Source organism: Peromyscus californicus, unplaced genomic scaffold, assembly GCF_007827085.1.
Source record: "Peromyscus californicus insignis strain IS unplaced genomic scaffold, ASM782708v3 Scaffold_5__1_contigs__length_169319896, whole genome shotgun sequence".
NCBI classification, from domain to species: Eukaryota; Metazoa; Chordata; class Mammalia; order Rodentia; family Cricetidae; genus Peromyscus; species Peromyscus californicus.
The window spans coordinates 145,301,536-145,317,366 of NW_026294573.1; the positions used below are offsets into that span (position 1 = coordinate 145,301,536).

The window sequence follows — 15,831 nt, forward strand, 5'->3', positions numbered from 1 at the left end:
ATGATGTATAACAGAGTGATTCTCTTAAAAGTAATTGTTTGGTCATTGTTTGGTCAATTAAACATTTTTATAGTGTGAGCAATCTGCTCTGTGTGCATTTTGTTAGGTTTTGGTCTTGTCTTTCATCCTCTTCAAGTGAGTCGACACAGGCTCTCTCTGTTATCGGGTAAGCTGGGCCCAAGGCACTCATTCTCAGAAAGTGCAGAGTCAGGGACAGACATGTCATGACATGATAACAGCTTATGATTTAGTTCACATTTCAAAGAGCCCTGAGAACTTCTATTGTCATCTGTATTGAAATTAGAGGTATTTAAATCACTTAACTTCATTTGCAGAAAAAACACTGAGGCAGGAGAATTCCTATGACTGGAATGGTTTCATAATGGACAACAAAATCCTTTGTAGATAAACTGGATAGAAAGTCCACATCAGGCTGTTAGTTCCAGTGTAGCCTCCCTGGTCCCTTTCTCCTGTCCACTCCTCCCAGTCTCTGTTTCTGATTTTTCTGACAGCTGAGCTTGGTTCTTAGTTAAATCTACTCTGGCCTTTCCCTGTTCTCACTGGTTTCCACTCTTGACCAGCAGCATTCATTCCCAGCAGGTGTCTGAGGTATTTGGATGAATGCTGCAGAAATAGAAGCGTCTTGTGGTGTGATTAAATATCTTTTATTAATTAAAATGAAGATGTGACTCCACAGCCTGTGGGTTTTATGACACTTTTTGTTCTCAAAGAAGATCTTTTACTCTTCTGATTTCATTAACTGTGACCAAAATAAAGTTTTTACAAATAATGGCTAATTATATTAATTGTTGGAATCCCTAACAGGCATGGGAGACATGTTTCTATAGAATGAGTGTTGGCACTCAATGCCTGTAATCCCAGATCTTGGAATGCACAGGCAGGAGGACTGTGAGTTCAAGTCCAGTTTGAGTTAATAGTGAGACTTTATCTCAAAATACAAATAGAATGATAAAAATTTAAATTACTGATGTCAATATGATATCTGTATATAAATGGACAAGAATAGAGCTAATATTAACTATATGTATACCCTTAATTTATTTGTGTTCCTTAATGCCCCGAATCCCCAATATCCTACCCCCTCTGTAATATAGGCATTATTATTATCTCCAGTTTACAAAGGAGGAGGCAGAATTTACCCAAGGACATAAATATGGTGGTGGCACCATTATTCTAATCCAACAGTGAGCCCCTTGGGGGAACTTCCGTGACACTTGTAGTTATTGGAGAAACTATTCTCTCTCTCTCTCTCTCTCTCTCTCTCTCTCTCTCTGTATGTGTGTGAGATGTGCACATTTTGTATGGGTGTGTGTGTACATGGGGTGCATACACATGTGTGCACATTTTTGTGTAGGTCAGAGGACAACCTCAGATCTGGTTCCTCATGTGCTGTTCACCTTGACTTTTTATGAAGGTTTCTCCCACTGGCCTGGAGTAGACTGAGCAGGCTGGACTAGAAACTCCCGAGGAGCTACGTGTCTCCTCTTCCCCAGCACTGGGATTGCAAGTCTTTGTTTGGCTTTTTTAATGTGGGTTCTGGGGGGTTACATCAGGTCTTGATGTTTGTGCCACAAGTGTTACTGACTGAGCCATCTCCTCAGATCTAAGTGATTTTAAACTTGTTCTTTGAGAATGCCAAACATGGATACCATGTGCTTGGATCAAACCCACCCACTGCCAGTAGAAATGTCTCTTCTTAGAGAGAAATCCTAGATGTTAGTCCCAGGTGGTTCTGAGTTTTTCCACAACACCAAACCTGCTGTTGACTTGTAAAGCTAAGACGACCTTTGTGAGACTCTTCCTGGTGGAATGCAGAGGCTGGTCTGCAGAAAACAAATGGTTAGCTCCTGATTCCAGAGAGGGCCTAGCAGAACCATCTCTGTGCTCCTTTTGGCCCTTGCATTGTGATTCACTGTGTACACTTCATGTAAAGGACATGGCAGTCAGGCCCTTGTAGGGATCCTCCACAGCTCAGAAGGGCAATGCAGGTCCATTAATAAGAACACAATGTTATTGTCAGCTGTTAACATGGCTAAATAAGGTTTTGGATATAAATCTCCTCCTGAATCCCAAATTATAGTTCCAGTTGTTGATCTATGAAAGAATGAACTGACTCACGACCAGTGTTTTCTATTCCATCTTCTTCCTGGAAGCCCATCATTGGAATCTGCCAAATATTAATCCTTATCCATAGTCCTTCATCCCACGAAGTAGGAAAAGTTCCAAACATGGAGGAAGAAAGAGATAAAGGAAAGACAAACAGGGAAGTAAAGGAGGGAGAAAGAAAAACAGACAAAGACAGAACAACAAGAAAGCATCTCATGGCCATGAAGATCAGAGAAGCCTTTTAGGATTTACCTGCTCCACCACTGACACTACCTGGCTGACTTTATGGTTAGGTTGTACTCCACACTGGAAAGAAGACCAACACAAATGTTTACTTTAGCACTAGAACTCAGCTTCTCTTGTGTAGATGGAGCCCCTGAATGGATTTGTGTACTGTGCTGCACTGAACACAGTATCTGAGCACTCTAACCAGATGGAGACATTGTCTTCAGAAAGCAGCTGATTCCACTTTTGGAGAGAATTTTAATTTAGCTAATGCACTGAGGGCAGGATTCAAAAAGGATTCCAAAGAAATGGGGGTTTCCCCAGGACTCTCATGCTGACAGAAGGAAAGGGCACTAGCCAGAGGGGGGACTTGTCTCCTGGAAAGAGATTCCAAAGAGTTCTAACAACTTGTCAGACAGGATGAGAATGAATCCAGATAACCATGGGTCCATTGTATTTGAGACCACACCTTGACCTGGACTGTTCATATCCTCTGCCCTCTATTTAACCTTTGATCTCACTTCAGGACCCAGAAGATGGACTTGAAGGGTTTGCTGGATACTTATGTCTTCCCCATGAGCTCCATTGACTAAATCTCATTTTAACCCTTTCCTTTAAAAAAAAAGTTTGCTATTTTTTTGCCAGTGAATTTCAAATTTTCATGAAATAGTGAGTCACTTACATAAAATCTTAATATTAAATGTCTACTGTGTGACTAGGTAAAAAGAATTCCATCATGTTGAAAGTTAAGAAGCCATGGCACTCGACTCAATAAGAGAACATACAAACCTGGGGCAAAATGTTCTTTGCCTCCTCATTCTTAATGTCTTGGAATAGGCTTATTGTCACTTACCAGTCAACTAAGACACAGTCTATTAGGTAAGACATTCCAGGTCATTGCTACCAATGTATCTACTGAAAGAAATAATACAAGTCCCAATTATATCCCATGTGGAGGGGAGAGTGAATTCAGACTGACCATCAAAATAAGGACAAATGATACTAGTGTGTGAGAGACAGACTTATCCTTCTATCTCTCCTTTTTTCCATGTTCTCTTCTCAAGAATATCTCTCTGGCTGAGCAGTGAGGCAACTGCACAGGTCTGCATTCTTGTTTGGATCTGTGTCTGGGTGACTTAACAATGAAGGTTTCTGCACATTTGCTCAGAGTGATTGGTATATAGCAAACTTCACAAATATCACTTAACATCAGTCAGTGGGAATAAATGACAGTTTGAAAACTCATTCAGATCTATTCCATTTTCTCTTATCATAGTGTTAGAAGAGAAAGTTTGAAAACAAATCAAATAGCCATTAAAATCATAGATAATAACTTGGCTTGACAAAACATTTTAAGATCTAAAAGGATGGAGACAGGTTGGAAACATGAAGCAAATTTTAAAAGATGACAATTATTATTCCATCTCAAGGTTCTTGAATAGAACCTTCAAGCTGGGAAGGGGATGGATGAACAGCATCGTTTATAAGGACAACCTGCTGTACACAGATGCCAGAATGGAGAATGTGGTCCTTGACAACCCCAGCAGAACAAAGACAAATGTAATCATTTCACTCTATTCTACAGCCACACCGTGAATATGGCGGGTAATCACCTGACTGATGAAGACAAGCATAGGTGGAAAATCCTAGAAATCTTGGCACAAGTAGATCCAGTTAACCTCAGTGAGGAGTGTAGTTAGGGAGGGAAAGCTTGAACTAAAACAAGGCTTCAAAGCAGACTCCTGGTGGGATTGTGCATGCCCAGCCTTCCTCAGCCAAAGGCTGTACCCACACAGTGGGCTCAAGCACTGAGTGGGTACAGACTTTGCTTCTGGTCATAATTCCCTAAACAGTGTTATGAAATGAAATGAAAGTTTCACTGGTAATTGCCGTCTGACTCCTTTATTTCGGCAAAATCCTTAGTGCAAAGCAATTAGGCAGTGGGCTAAAGTGCTGGAGGAAGGTGATGTGTGTGGGTAGTCCCACACTCATCAGTGATGCTCTCAGTCTCATTCATATTTGCTGTATTTAATTTTTAGATAAGACCTCAAAATATAGCTCAGGCTAGCCTTGAACCCAAAATCTTCTAGCCTTGGCCTCTCAGATTCTGGTTGTACCAGTTTGAACCCCCAAGCCTGTTTGTCTTGATGTCTTCTGGAGTTTCTGATTGTTTTGTTCTTACATAAATCAGCATTCCTTCCTCTCGCCTCAACATTCACACTGGGCTCTTAAATAGGCAGAGAAATACATAGGAAACGTCAAAACTCTGAAGTTCTACTACTGCCTGTGGCTCATTCCAGCAGCAGGTGGATCCATTTCACTTCCAAATGCTGCACACATCTAGTTACCGTGTTTGAGTTGATTGCTGTTTACAGTAGAAACAAGCTGTTTGCGTACTGCATGGCAATTGTAGTGATTTATTTTTTACTTTTATTTTGAAATAGGATCTCATTTAGGCTGGTCTGGAACTCTTTATACTGCCCGGGCTGGCCTTGAAATTATGATTCCCCTGCCTCTATCTCCCCCAAAGCTGGTATTACATGAATATAACACCCCTATTCAGCCTTGATTTACTTCTTAGACTTGTGCTTTCTGTACCACAAACACACTATAGAAGGCGCTAAGAACCCTGGGCAGCAAGTTCCTTTCCCAGGGTAGTGGAAGGAAGGCTCATCTGACTTTGCACCAGGAAGCTCTGCAGCCCCAGCACTTCCAGGGGCAGAGCTGCTAACGAGCAGCCCCTGCTCTCCACTCTGCTGTATTACTTTGCTTAAGTTACTTGTCTATTGGCCCCTTAGTTTGCTTTCTGCGCTTAAAAATGGAGACAGTAGCACCATTTCTCAGGGCTGTGAGAGTGGTAAGCTCACACATACAAAGAACCCCTAGACACCCACCAAGCACACACAAAACACTTAATAGTGTTTTTATGTCTTTGGGATCACCTTTATTTTTATTTGATAGATGGACACAAGCACAAAATGTTACACTCATAGCTATGGTATATTACAACAAAAAGATATGGGTAGAATCTCAGAAGGGCCAGGTTCAATCTTCAGGAAAATAAAAAATAAAGTGGTGTGTGGAAAACAGAAACCAAAAAAGAAATAAAAAGTAGCAGTTCTCTGTGCCTTGATCCTCAAGGTGAATAACAACCATTACCAGCATGAACTGTCTGTGATTGTCTGTGTTTCCTGCCTCTCTTGTTAGATCTCAGTCTGTGGTAGAAGCTGGCACCCTCAAACACGAAGAGAAGGGAGAAAATGAGAACACTCAGCCACTGCTGGCTCTGGACTGAGCCACATCATGTGATGCTCCCATGCACAAGCCTCCAGTGGAGCCGCCACCCAGGAAGCACCTGTGCGACCGACCTACAGAGACATGTGCTCTGCTTGACATGAGGTCCTCCACTCCATTCCCAGCCACGACTGTCAGCAGCCATTGGTCTGAGCAGCTCACATTGGACAAAGATCTGAGAGATGCTTTTAAAACTTAATTTAACTAATTAATTTATGTTTTAGGGAGGGCTTGGGGGGGATGAAGCAAGGCATTGATGTAAAAAGGATTCTTCCTCCCCACATATATATGGTAGCAAATGTACTTAAAAAAGGAAAGACTAAATTTGCTGCATATACATTAGGACAAGAATTGCTCTAAGAATTTACACAGGAACCCTCTCCAGGTTTTGCAAATTAAGATGAAGTGCATTTCCAAATAAATACAGCAGACTTAAACCATGCAGACACAGCGTCAAGTTTAAGGGAGTGTAGAACCCCAAGACAATAGTAGCTACAATAATTTTCAGTTTTATTGACTTATTTTCTGACCCATCACCAGCATCTAAGTGTTCAGCCTGAGAGCGTGACCTCACAGGTCTGGCTGTTTGCAAAGTTTTTAATTTAAATATCCTGCAAGAATGATTTGGACATCACATTGTTTATCAGGCCACCAGCTGACTTCATGAACTGGTTTTAAAGAAGTCACAGCCAGTTGACAGATGACTGCTTCATCTTAGCAAAGTGATTTCCTGCAGGCATCAGGGGAGTTTCTACAGAGAGGAGACAACTCATTGAAAAAAAACAACAACAACAAAACACTGATGAGCCCATTCAAGTTAGTTCTTGGGTATCTACAGCAAAGAAAAGTGCTAGCAAGTCACTTAGTCCCCACCCTCCTATGAACTGTGGAGAAAGGCCCTGAGCAGGCACAGTCTATCACACAGAAAGACCCTTAAGGATGGCTCAGCATGTAAGTACTGAGCTAAGAGAAGAACCAGGAATGCAAGATGAAATGCCAAAGACCAATCTACTTCTTTATCCATTCTCCTTAGTAATGGACCCCCAGTCCCCACTCACAGGAAGTCAGACAGAAAACAGACATCAAAGGTTAGGATATTTTATCTGTGTCATGTATCCCAAGACCAGTTGAGTAGATGTAGAAATCTTATCCTCCACCTATCTGTACAACATAGGCACTTACTAATATGACCAGAGTGCTTAATGTCAAATGAAAATTTTAATTGATAATGCTTAGTAAAATATTTTACATTTTAAGCATTTGGTAGGTTGATTTGTTAGTTGAACAACCTAAAGGAAACAGGAAACCAATTCAACTTTCAAGCAGCCATAGTACCAAAACAATATTGCTAATTGCAGGCACCTCTCTTCTGTCTCCCTTCTCTTCCTGCCTCTTCTCTTTCTGTGTGTCTCTTGCTATTTCTCCCTTTTCTTATCCCTTCTCCTTTGTGTTTTTCTGTCTCCCTCCCCTCCCCTCCCTCCCCTCCTCCCTCCCTCCCTCCCTCCTTCCCTCCCTCCCTCTCTCACTCCCCCCTTTTTCCCATGCTGGAGATCAAACTGAGGGCCTTGTCATTCTAGGCAAGTGTTCTACTCCTGCGCCCTGAGACATTCTAGACATACACTCTTTCTCAGTTGATCTACTAGTTTATTATTTTTTTCTACTAGCAGAGAATAGTAACAGAACCTATTTTTATGTTCCAACCTTGAAGAAGTAAAATTAGAACAGAATTCAAAGTATTTCTCAAACAATTGCATCATAGAATATAAAAATACCAATTCATTTTGTATAGACGCTTTGAATTATAAAATAACAACCCTGAAAAATGTCTACCAAGGCATTGGTGAAAACTCTTTCCTTATGATACGAGTAAGAGAAAGGAAAAATTAAAGTCAATTAGAAAATCTTTTATTGCTTGGGTTTATAAAACAAATATGGGATCCAAGTACTCAAAATGCTGTTGGACTCAACAACTGCCAACTTGTGTAACAGTAATGGTTCTTCTGGCTTGTCACATGGCAATATTTAGAATCCTACTGCAATGACCATATTTTAAAAACCATGTTATATTTACTAACAAACGCTAATTTTCTCTCATTTCCACCATTTTATTACATGAATGTAAGGTGACGGTTTAACAAGGAGAACATATGGTTTGCATTTCGTTATGTGTATGTAATATGTAGGAGAACTAAATCCAATAGGTGACTGAGTGTTACTCCATGAACACTGGATTGTATTGCCTTTTGCCAGTAAGTTCTGCCGTTTAATAAATACTGAAGAACACAAATACCTTTTTGTTTTCTAAGAGTTTGTTTTCTTTTCTGGAATTTGGTAATGATTTGATATTTTGCTCCCATGCCTTTGTTATCTGTTTTAGAGGAATTTTTGAACACTGGCAAAAGAAGGAAAAAGTACCTATTTTAAAAATGGACACATATTTTGTAAACTTTCTACTAAAAGCTAATATCCTTAAGCTAAAAGAAAAAGGATCAATTTCAATGTCAAAGAATTTCTCTTTCAATGAGGTCCAGAAAGCTGCTTCTTTTGACATTAGAGGAAAAGAGTGCATCTATGTTTTATCTGCCTGTGCGGCTGGAATCTGTGTGCAGCATTGTTGTTCAACTGGCTTGGAGATCAGTGCATGAATGTCATTATATTGCAGGGCTTGAATTAGCTTTATTCAAAATAGAAAAATCAAATGCAGTGATGCTTCACTAATGAACTGACCGTCTTTGGAATGAGGAGCAAGATGATTTTCTATTGCTCTTCCTATGCTATGGGTAGTACTCAGATCAAACACACATGGAAACACTATTTACTGCTCTTCCTATGCCATAGGTAGTACTCAGATCAAACACACATGGAAACTGCTATTTACTACTCTTCCTATGCCATGGGTAGTACTCAGATCAAACACACATGGAAACACTATTTACTGCTCTTCCTATGCCATAGGTAGTACTCAGATCAAACACACATGGAAACTGCTATTTACTACTCTTCCTATGCCATGGGTAGTACTCAGATCAAACACACATGGAAACGCTATTTTAAAGTAACGATTCGATGGCAGATGTTTTTTGAGTGCATAAGATGGAAAAGGTCTGCAAAATCAGAATCAAACAAGCTGGACCACCTACACCCAGGGAAGAATGCAAGCATTCCTTGGGACTTCCTATGCTACTCTTCCTCCATTGATAAAACTGTGAGGAGACTCTCAGAAACCAAGCAGCCATCTTCTTGGCACTCAAGTGGATCGACAGCAGGCAGACACTGCAGGTTCCAGGCCCTGTGTACAGAAGGCAAAGAGCCCAGGCTACCTGGCCACCTGACCCTGAGTGGGAACTTTCACTTCCATGTTACTTCTTCTCTCTGAGCCCCGTATCTGTGGTATATTCTTATTACAACATGAAATGTTTCCATGACGTTGCTCAGTGTAAAAAAAAAAGTGTTGCTCCTAGAAATAAGAACATGACAGCATTTCCATTATTAGCACAGGGAAAGGGGAAGACACTGAGTCTAAATGAAGATACCCAGGTAGACCTAAGGGCAAGGGTTGGCACAGTTTATACATCCTGGAGTAACTTCCCATTTGTGTTAGGAAAATAAAGTTGCCTTCTTCACAAGTGGCTTTTTGTTTTTGTTTTTTTCTAAAAGGAATATGTCTTAATTTAGCAGGAAAATACTATTTAATAGTTAGAAGTAAAGCATTTATACTTCTTGTCAACAAAAACATGGTGACAGAATAGTGTAGCTACCTAGAAAAATATAACTGCATAGGAAAATTACAAAATAACGTGATTCATTCACAGTTCCTACATATAGTATATCCTCAGTGTACACTGAGGTAGACATGGTTCTGTGTAGAAAAATATTTCGGGGTAGCAATGTAGATACAGCCAAGCGTTCCCCTTCAGTCCAGGCAGAAGTTCTGTGCTGTCAAGAATAACGTGAAGCCAGGGGCCTCCTAAATGAATTTCAGTATGGCGAATACTCCTTCCAGGGATTTCCAATCCAGAAGGAATCCTACAGGTCTTTAGCTGCAAGGCAAAGGGAAGAAGAGTCTCAGCACTGGAACGTCTACGTCCACACTCCAGAAGTGGAAAGGCAGCCTCCCTGAAGAGTATCCAAGGCCATGTCAATTCCTTCTAAATTGCAGGAAGGCTGCGTCTCTGTTGAGGGGTCAGCTCGGGGTGCCACACGTCCACGATGAAGATCAGCCGGAAAGATGAGGCATCCTGCCACACCTCATGCTCAAAAGAGTCATCAAAGATGAGCACCTTGCCTTCTTCCCATGTCCTGGAAAAGAAAAACATGCATTGGTTAGAATGGCCTTGGCAGTGTCACAAGCCTGAGGACCAGTTTCTGTCCATAGGCAGGAGGACCCCTTCTGACCATAACACCCAACCTGAAAAGAGTCTTCCATTAATGATTAAGAATTTCAAGTTTCTTATTAGGGACACCAATCTTCCCACTCTGCACTAAAGATATGCAAAGGACATGGGCTAATGATGAGGACATACTGACATTATTTCATACCCTCCATTTAGTCTGGATCCCATCTTACAGCAGATTTGTTTAGTTGAACAAGTATCTAGATCAGTGGTTCTCAACCTTCCTAACCCTGTGACCTTAAATACAGTTCCTCATGTTGTGGTGACCCAACCATGACGTAATTTTCTTTACTACTTCATAACTGTAATTTTGCTACTGTAATGAATCGTAATGCAAACATCTGATATGCAGGATATCTGATATGCACCTCCTGTGAAAGGGTTATTTCATCCAATGGGGTCTCGACCCACAGGTTGAGAACCACTGATTTAGATGCATGCCCTGGTAGCTCACACATGGGACAACTTCCAGGTCAACAACCTCACAGTTGTCCCATCCATCATTTCAGAGGCTGGTTTAGACTTATGGGTGGTGAAGGCTGAAGTTTCCATTCCAAGGACCCACATAAAAGCTGGACACAGCACAATCCTCTGTAATTCTAGTACTCCTATGGGGAGATGGGAGGCTGGGAGACAGGAGCATCTCCAGAAGTTTGTTGGCTGCTGACATGGTGTACATAGTAGTGATGAACAAAAGAGAGTCCTGTCTCAAATGAGACAGAAGGTGAGGACCGACACTCAAGGTTGTCTGAGTTCCACACACATGTGGAACACACACGCAGTGTATACACATGTGCCTGCATTTACCCCCACACAAATGTGTGTACACACACATGCAGGAACCCACTTCCCCATCCACAAACAGTCTACACAAAAGTTAAAAGGCTCACGTATGTTATAGCATCACTAGAACTTCCTTCTGCCCTAAGGCTGAATGGTATGCGTTGCATGCTTCTACTGGGCTTAGTTTATGCTCAGCCACCAAGTGACATTTATGCCCACCTCTTGGCCCTTGTAACTTTGCTGCTGTGAGTACTTTCTCTGTCTCTTTTTGGACACTTTCCATGCTTCCCTTCTGTCTGTCCGGTATCTTTGTCCCTTACACCCACTGACATTGTTCAATTTCTCTGGTAACACTAGATAAGAAAATGACTCTCTCTGTTTAAGACATTTTAAGAGTGGGGAGTTGGTTGATTTTCTATCTCTTTTTTCTTTTTGTTTTTTTTTCTTAGTTTTCTTTTCAGATTTAGTTTTACAAGGTTATGAATGCCTGTTCTGTCATTTGCTGCCCAGTCTAAGTTTCTGACCATTCTAACCCTTTCAGTGAACACCGTATTCCCTATATTTGGAAGAACTATATAAAACAGCTAAGCAACACATTTGAGAGGCACACAGTAGAAGGAATGGGCAGGTAGGTGGGTGGTAGATGGAGAAGGCGGTTTGAACTTTCTATTGTAAATATTAGTTGCTTTCTGTCAGTTAATTAACTTAGAAATTTTATTGTTAGATTCCTCCAATATATCAGTTATTCTTCTCTGGGGTGACTCTGCCTACCCTAAGTCCCACCTCACCTTTGGAAACTACTGTAAACATTTCTCATTGTCACAAAAGGTGTGGGGCATACTACTGCCCTCTAGTGGCTGGAGGCTGGGATGTTGTTGAAGATCAACGCACAAGCCCATCTGGGCCAGATGTCCACAGTGCCAAGGCCCATAAAATGGCACCACTCCTGTTCCCGAGGCATGTGTCCTGAGGATAACATCATAAGCAGATAGCACTGTTTCTGCTATGCTGTAACCCTTTGCTGAGGTTCAATAGAAAATTTTAAATGTTTAAGTAGGATTTTAATATTCGAGAAAATTTCATTTAAAAGGTGACAGCATTTAGCACATTAGTATCACTTAATATGTATATTCACATTAATATCTCTATATAAATCCAGGAGCACTGACTCAACTCACAACTTTCTGTGGATTAGAGAGGTACTGCATGGCCATTGGCTGCATGGTTCTCTCTTGATGTCTTGTTTAGACTAGCATTCTATTTAGATTTGGGTTCTTATTCAGCTCTCTTCTGAGGCACTGCTAGAGGCCCCGTAGAGTGCTTTGCAACACTGATTTAGAATATTCCATGTATAACCCACTTGCATAGTAGATGAAGCTAAGAATATAAACAAGATTAATTTCCAATCTGCCCGTTTTTCTAATCTAGAATACTACTTAGGAAACACCTAATTTGGTTTTCTGGTCACTGGATATAAGACTTATTTCTTCCAAAACTGGATCTACAATAAATGGACTGAGCTGAAAGCAAAATCATTTGGACCTGTGTCAGGTGTCCTCCTAGAAGACAAAGATTCCTGAGATATGACTGCCATCTCCCCAACCCAACACAGATGTATCTTAAGGACATTATGCTGAATGAATTAAGGTAGTCACTAAAGGCCAGATACTGTATGACTCTACTTATATAAGGTCCTGGAGTGGTCAAGCTCATAGAGACTAAAGTGGAACGGAAGTTGTCGGCTGAGATGGGGAAGAGGTAAGGCACAGACTCAGTGTTTTGATATAAAATTCTGGAACAGGTGGTAGCAATGATTATACAATGTAAGTGAACGTAATGCCAATAAACCATACATCTTAAAATGGTTAACATGTTTAACTTTATGATGTGCCTTTTACCATGATTAAATTTAAAAAAAAATTGAAAGACGAAAGGGACACATGAGAGAAAAGAGTCAAAAAGCATCTGAACACAGTGGGACAATCATGGTCTTTGAAAGGAACAGAATACACTTTTTGGTTCTGGCATTTGTCACTTGAGTGATCTGGGGCAAGTTACGGATGCTTCTTTATTAAGGATAATTTATGCCCTGATAAACCCATCACAAATCAAAAGTCCCACACATGGCTAATGCATGCAATACACTATCCAGACTGAACATGCTAATTTAACCTACGGTACACATGTTCTGGATGTTGAGAATTAGCCTACAGCTGGGCAAGGTCATCTAATGCAAAGCCTACAGTATACCAATGTGTGGAATTACTAACGTTATGGATTGGAAACCAATGTCGAACAAATTCCAGCAACAGAACTGTAGAGTCTCGGCTGGTCATCCAAGGGATGGAATGGCTGATTAAAGCTGTGCTGCTGTGTCCCAGCATCACTGTAAGGTGCTAGGACACAATGCTGACCCAGGAAAAGGTCAAGCTTACAAGTTCAGTTTCTCTTGAATGGCTGTCAAGTCTTCATAAAGTCGGACCGCTACAAGGAGAGCTATTAGTATACTAAGTTGGGGAGTGTCTGAACCGAGCACTTTCACACTTGTACTTTCACCTGCAGTCTTCATAAGAGGACATGGGAGACATTCAACTTCAAAGCAGAAATTTTGAAACAGACATGGGAATAAAACAGCAAATACAGAAAAGACAATAGACTACCAAGAATAAATTTGACATCACTCTTTATGAAATCTGACTTAATTTGAGAAAACTGAAAATATATCTTGGATACCAATGACAAATGGCTCCCGAAGTTTTTTGAGCACCAGAGAATTTGGAAGCTATTTAAAAGACTACATGTAAGTCAAATAAAGTACAAAATTATCTGTTGCATAAAATGACATTTTCCAGGATAGTTTGATAGGTACAATGAAACCAAAGATTTAGGAATGTTTAAAAACCTTAATCATGCCATTCATTAACTAACATTTCCTGTGAATTAGGAAGAGTGATTCCCATGGAACATTCTGACCACTGACTGCATAGAAGACAACTTCAGAACCACTGTTTATGACTTTTCAAGTATTTTAAGTCAAATGTGGACTAGGTGTGCATCACACGTGTCTCAGGAGAGCTATGAATGTAGCCTAACACAAAATCTTCAACTTACTTAATATTGTGGGATATTTTTTTGGAAATTGATCACATGATTCTTAAGCATAAACTCTATAGGTAACAATGTGGTTTTGCAATGTTGAAAGGTCGGACATGCCTGGACCATTAACCATTTTTTAAAAAAATAAACCTAAAATCTGGAAGGCATTTCCATGGATTGTGCACTGAATTATTCTTTAAAAACATTCATTTTAAATATTTTATTGATGTGTGTGTGTGTGTGTGTGTGTGTGTGTGTGTGTGTGTGTGTGTGTGTATGTGTGTGTAAGCTGCACTCAGGGTCAGAGCACAACCTGCAGGAGATGGCTGTCTTCTTCTACCATGTGCGTCCTAGGGTTGAGCAGAGGTGGTTGAACTTGGATCAATTACATTCAGTGATCAATCTCACCAGCCCCTGATGGATTCTTCTAAGTCCTTAAAAGACTATGGGGAGTTTGAGGAAGTATGATCATGAATTCAAATGGTCTACACGGTAAGAATGAGGCAAGCATGGGCTGCTCAATAAGAGCTGTATCAAAGAAAGGAAAGGAAAACACAAAATAAAAACTACTTGGGCAATGTGTCCTGCTGAGCGTCTATTTATCCTTGGATTTTCTGTTTGCATAGAAAGCAGCAATGGTAGTTACTTAGCGAAGAGCCTTTCCTTAGAAACACTGCCCTTGGTTCTCTCTCTGGTTGCCGGAGGTGGAACAGTACAGCTGCGGCTTCCATCATCCCAGAGAGGCAAAGGGAAGCATGGCAGACCCTCAGCCAAGCCATGCTCTACCTGAGCGGACACAGGTTTAGCCCGACAGAGCGCACCAGCCTGGGAAAGAATGGGGCCTTCGCACAACCAAGAGAAGGGGCCTGAAGCTGTCACAGGACTGCAAGCCTCTTCTCAATGAAAGCAAAGGCTCAGTGGAACACACACGCAGTTTCCAGGCCACTTGCTTGTCAAGAAAAGCTCCAATAAATATGACTAAGCCATGACAGACTTATGATACAGGCAGCTAAAAGACAGGGAAGTTCCCCAGGGTAGCCTCAGGAGGTGGCCTCCTGGAGCTGGTCCCACAGCCCTTCTGTGAGGACTCATGACACAGGTCTAGGTGTAGAGGCTGGATGGATATGCTGCTTACTGTTTGAAGATCTGACCATTGAGAGAAGGAGGCCTGCCTCATATGCCAAAGGATGCAAGAATATCCAGTAACAAAAGAAAGCAATATTGCATAATCCTTCAACTTCTCCAATTATTATAATTATAACCAGGGATAATGACATAATGGTGGCAAGACATACTTAATAGCTATAATTTTGTCACACAATTACCACCAATATTAACAAGGCTAGTGACGACTCTATATACTTAGTCTTCCACCTAAAAGTCCTACAGATAAAAATGTCAGTGAGCTCCGCTAGAATGTTCTGAACTGGGAGAAAGTTAGAACATGATTCTGATTTTCATCCAAGGGAACTTCATGAAGACAAGTCCAGCTCACTCAGGACGGACTGATTCTGTGGAAGCTGTGGAAATCCTTTAGATTTGCTGCTACAGCCCAAGATCATTGCCCTAGGGAGGTTCTTAGTGTCTGAGGATGCCATGCTGAGGTGACCTATGAGGCATTTCATCAGGCTAAGTAGAACACAGGAAGGGGTTCAGAGCTCCAAAACAAGACCCAACCTTTGTAAATTCTGATCTACTAAGGTCCCCTGTGTGGAAATTCTGGCACATGGGTAACTCCCTTATCACTGGCCTCTGCTCCTTCTCTCCTCATATACACTGACAGAAGGATACCCCCCCACCCCTCCACCCCTGCACCCCCCAACCCCTGGCATCTCATTGTTCTGGAAGCCGGGCACTTGTGTTCTTGCTATGACTACTGCTAACTAGCTTTGACCATGCCAAAACATTTCAC

At 41.2% G+C, this 15,831-nt stretch overlaps 2 protein-coding genes across 11 annotated transcripts in view; one reads left to right on the top strand and one right to left on the bottom strand.

Annotated features, from left to right (window-relative positions):
• Clvs1 (clavesin 1) overlaps window positions 1-7,933 on the top strand; it is a 198,201-nt gene extending 190,268 nt beyond the window's left edge. For all 4 annotated transcript variants that reach the window (XM_052716101.1, XM_052716100.1, XM_052716104.1 and 1 more), the window contains one exon: window positions 5,560-7,933. In XM_052716101.1, coding sequence (XP_052572061.1) covers window positions 5,560-5,647 — 88 coding nt within the window. In that variant the 3' untranslated portion in view covers window positions 5,648-7,933. The remainder of the gene's footprint in view (window positions 1-5,559) is intronic.
• Window positions 7,536-15,831, bottom strand: part of Asph (aspartate beta-hydroxylase) — a 226,473-nt gene continuing 218,177 nt past the window's right edge. For all 7 annotated transcript variants that reach the window (XM_052716096.1, XM_052716095.1, XM_052716090.1 and 4 more), the window contains one exon: window positions 7,536-9,945. In XM_052716096.1, coding sequence (XP_052572056.1) covers window positions 9,795-9,945 — 151 coding nt within the window. In that variant the 3' untranslated portion in view covers window positions 7,536-9,794. The remainder of the gene's footprint in view (window positions 9,946-15,831) is intronic.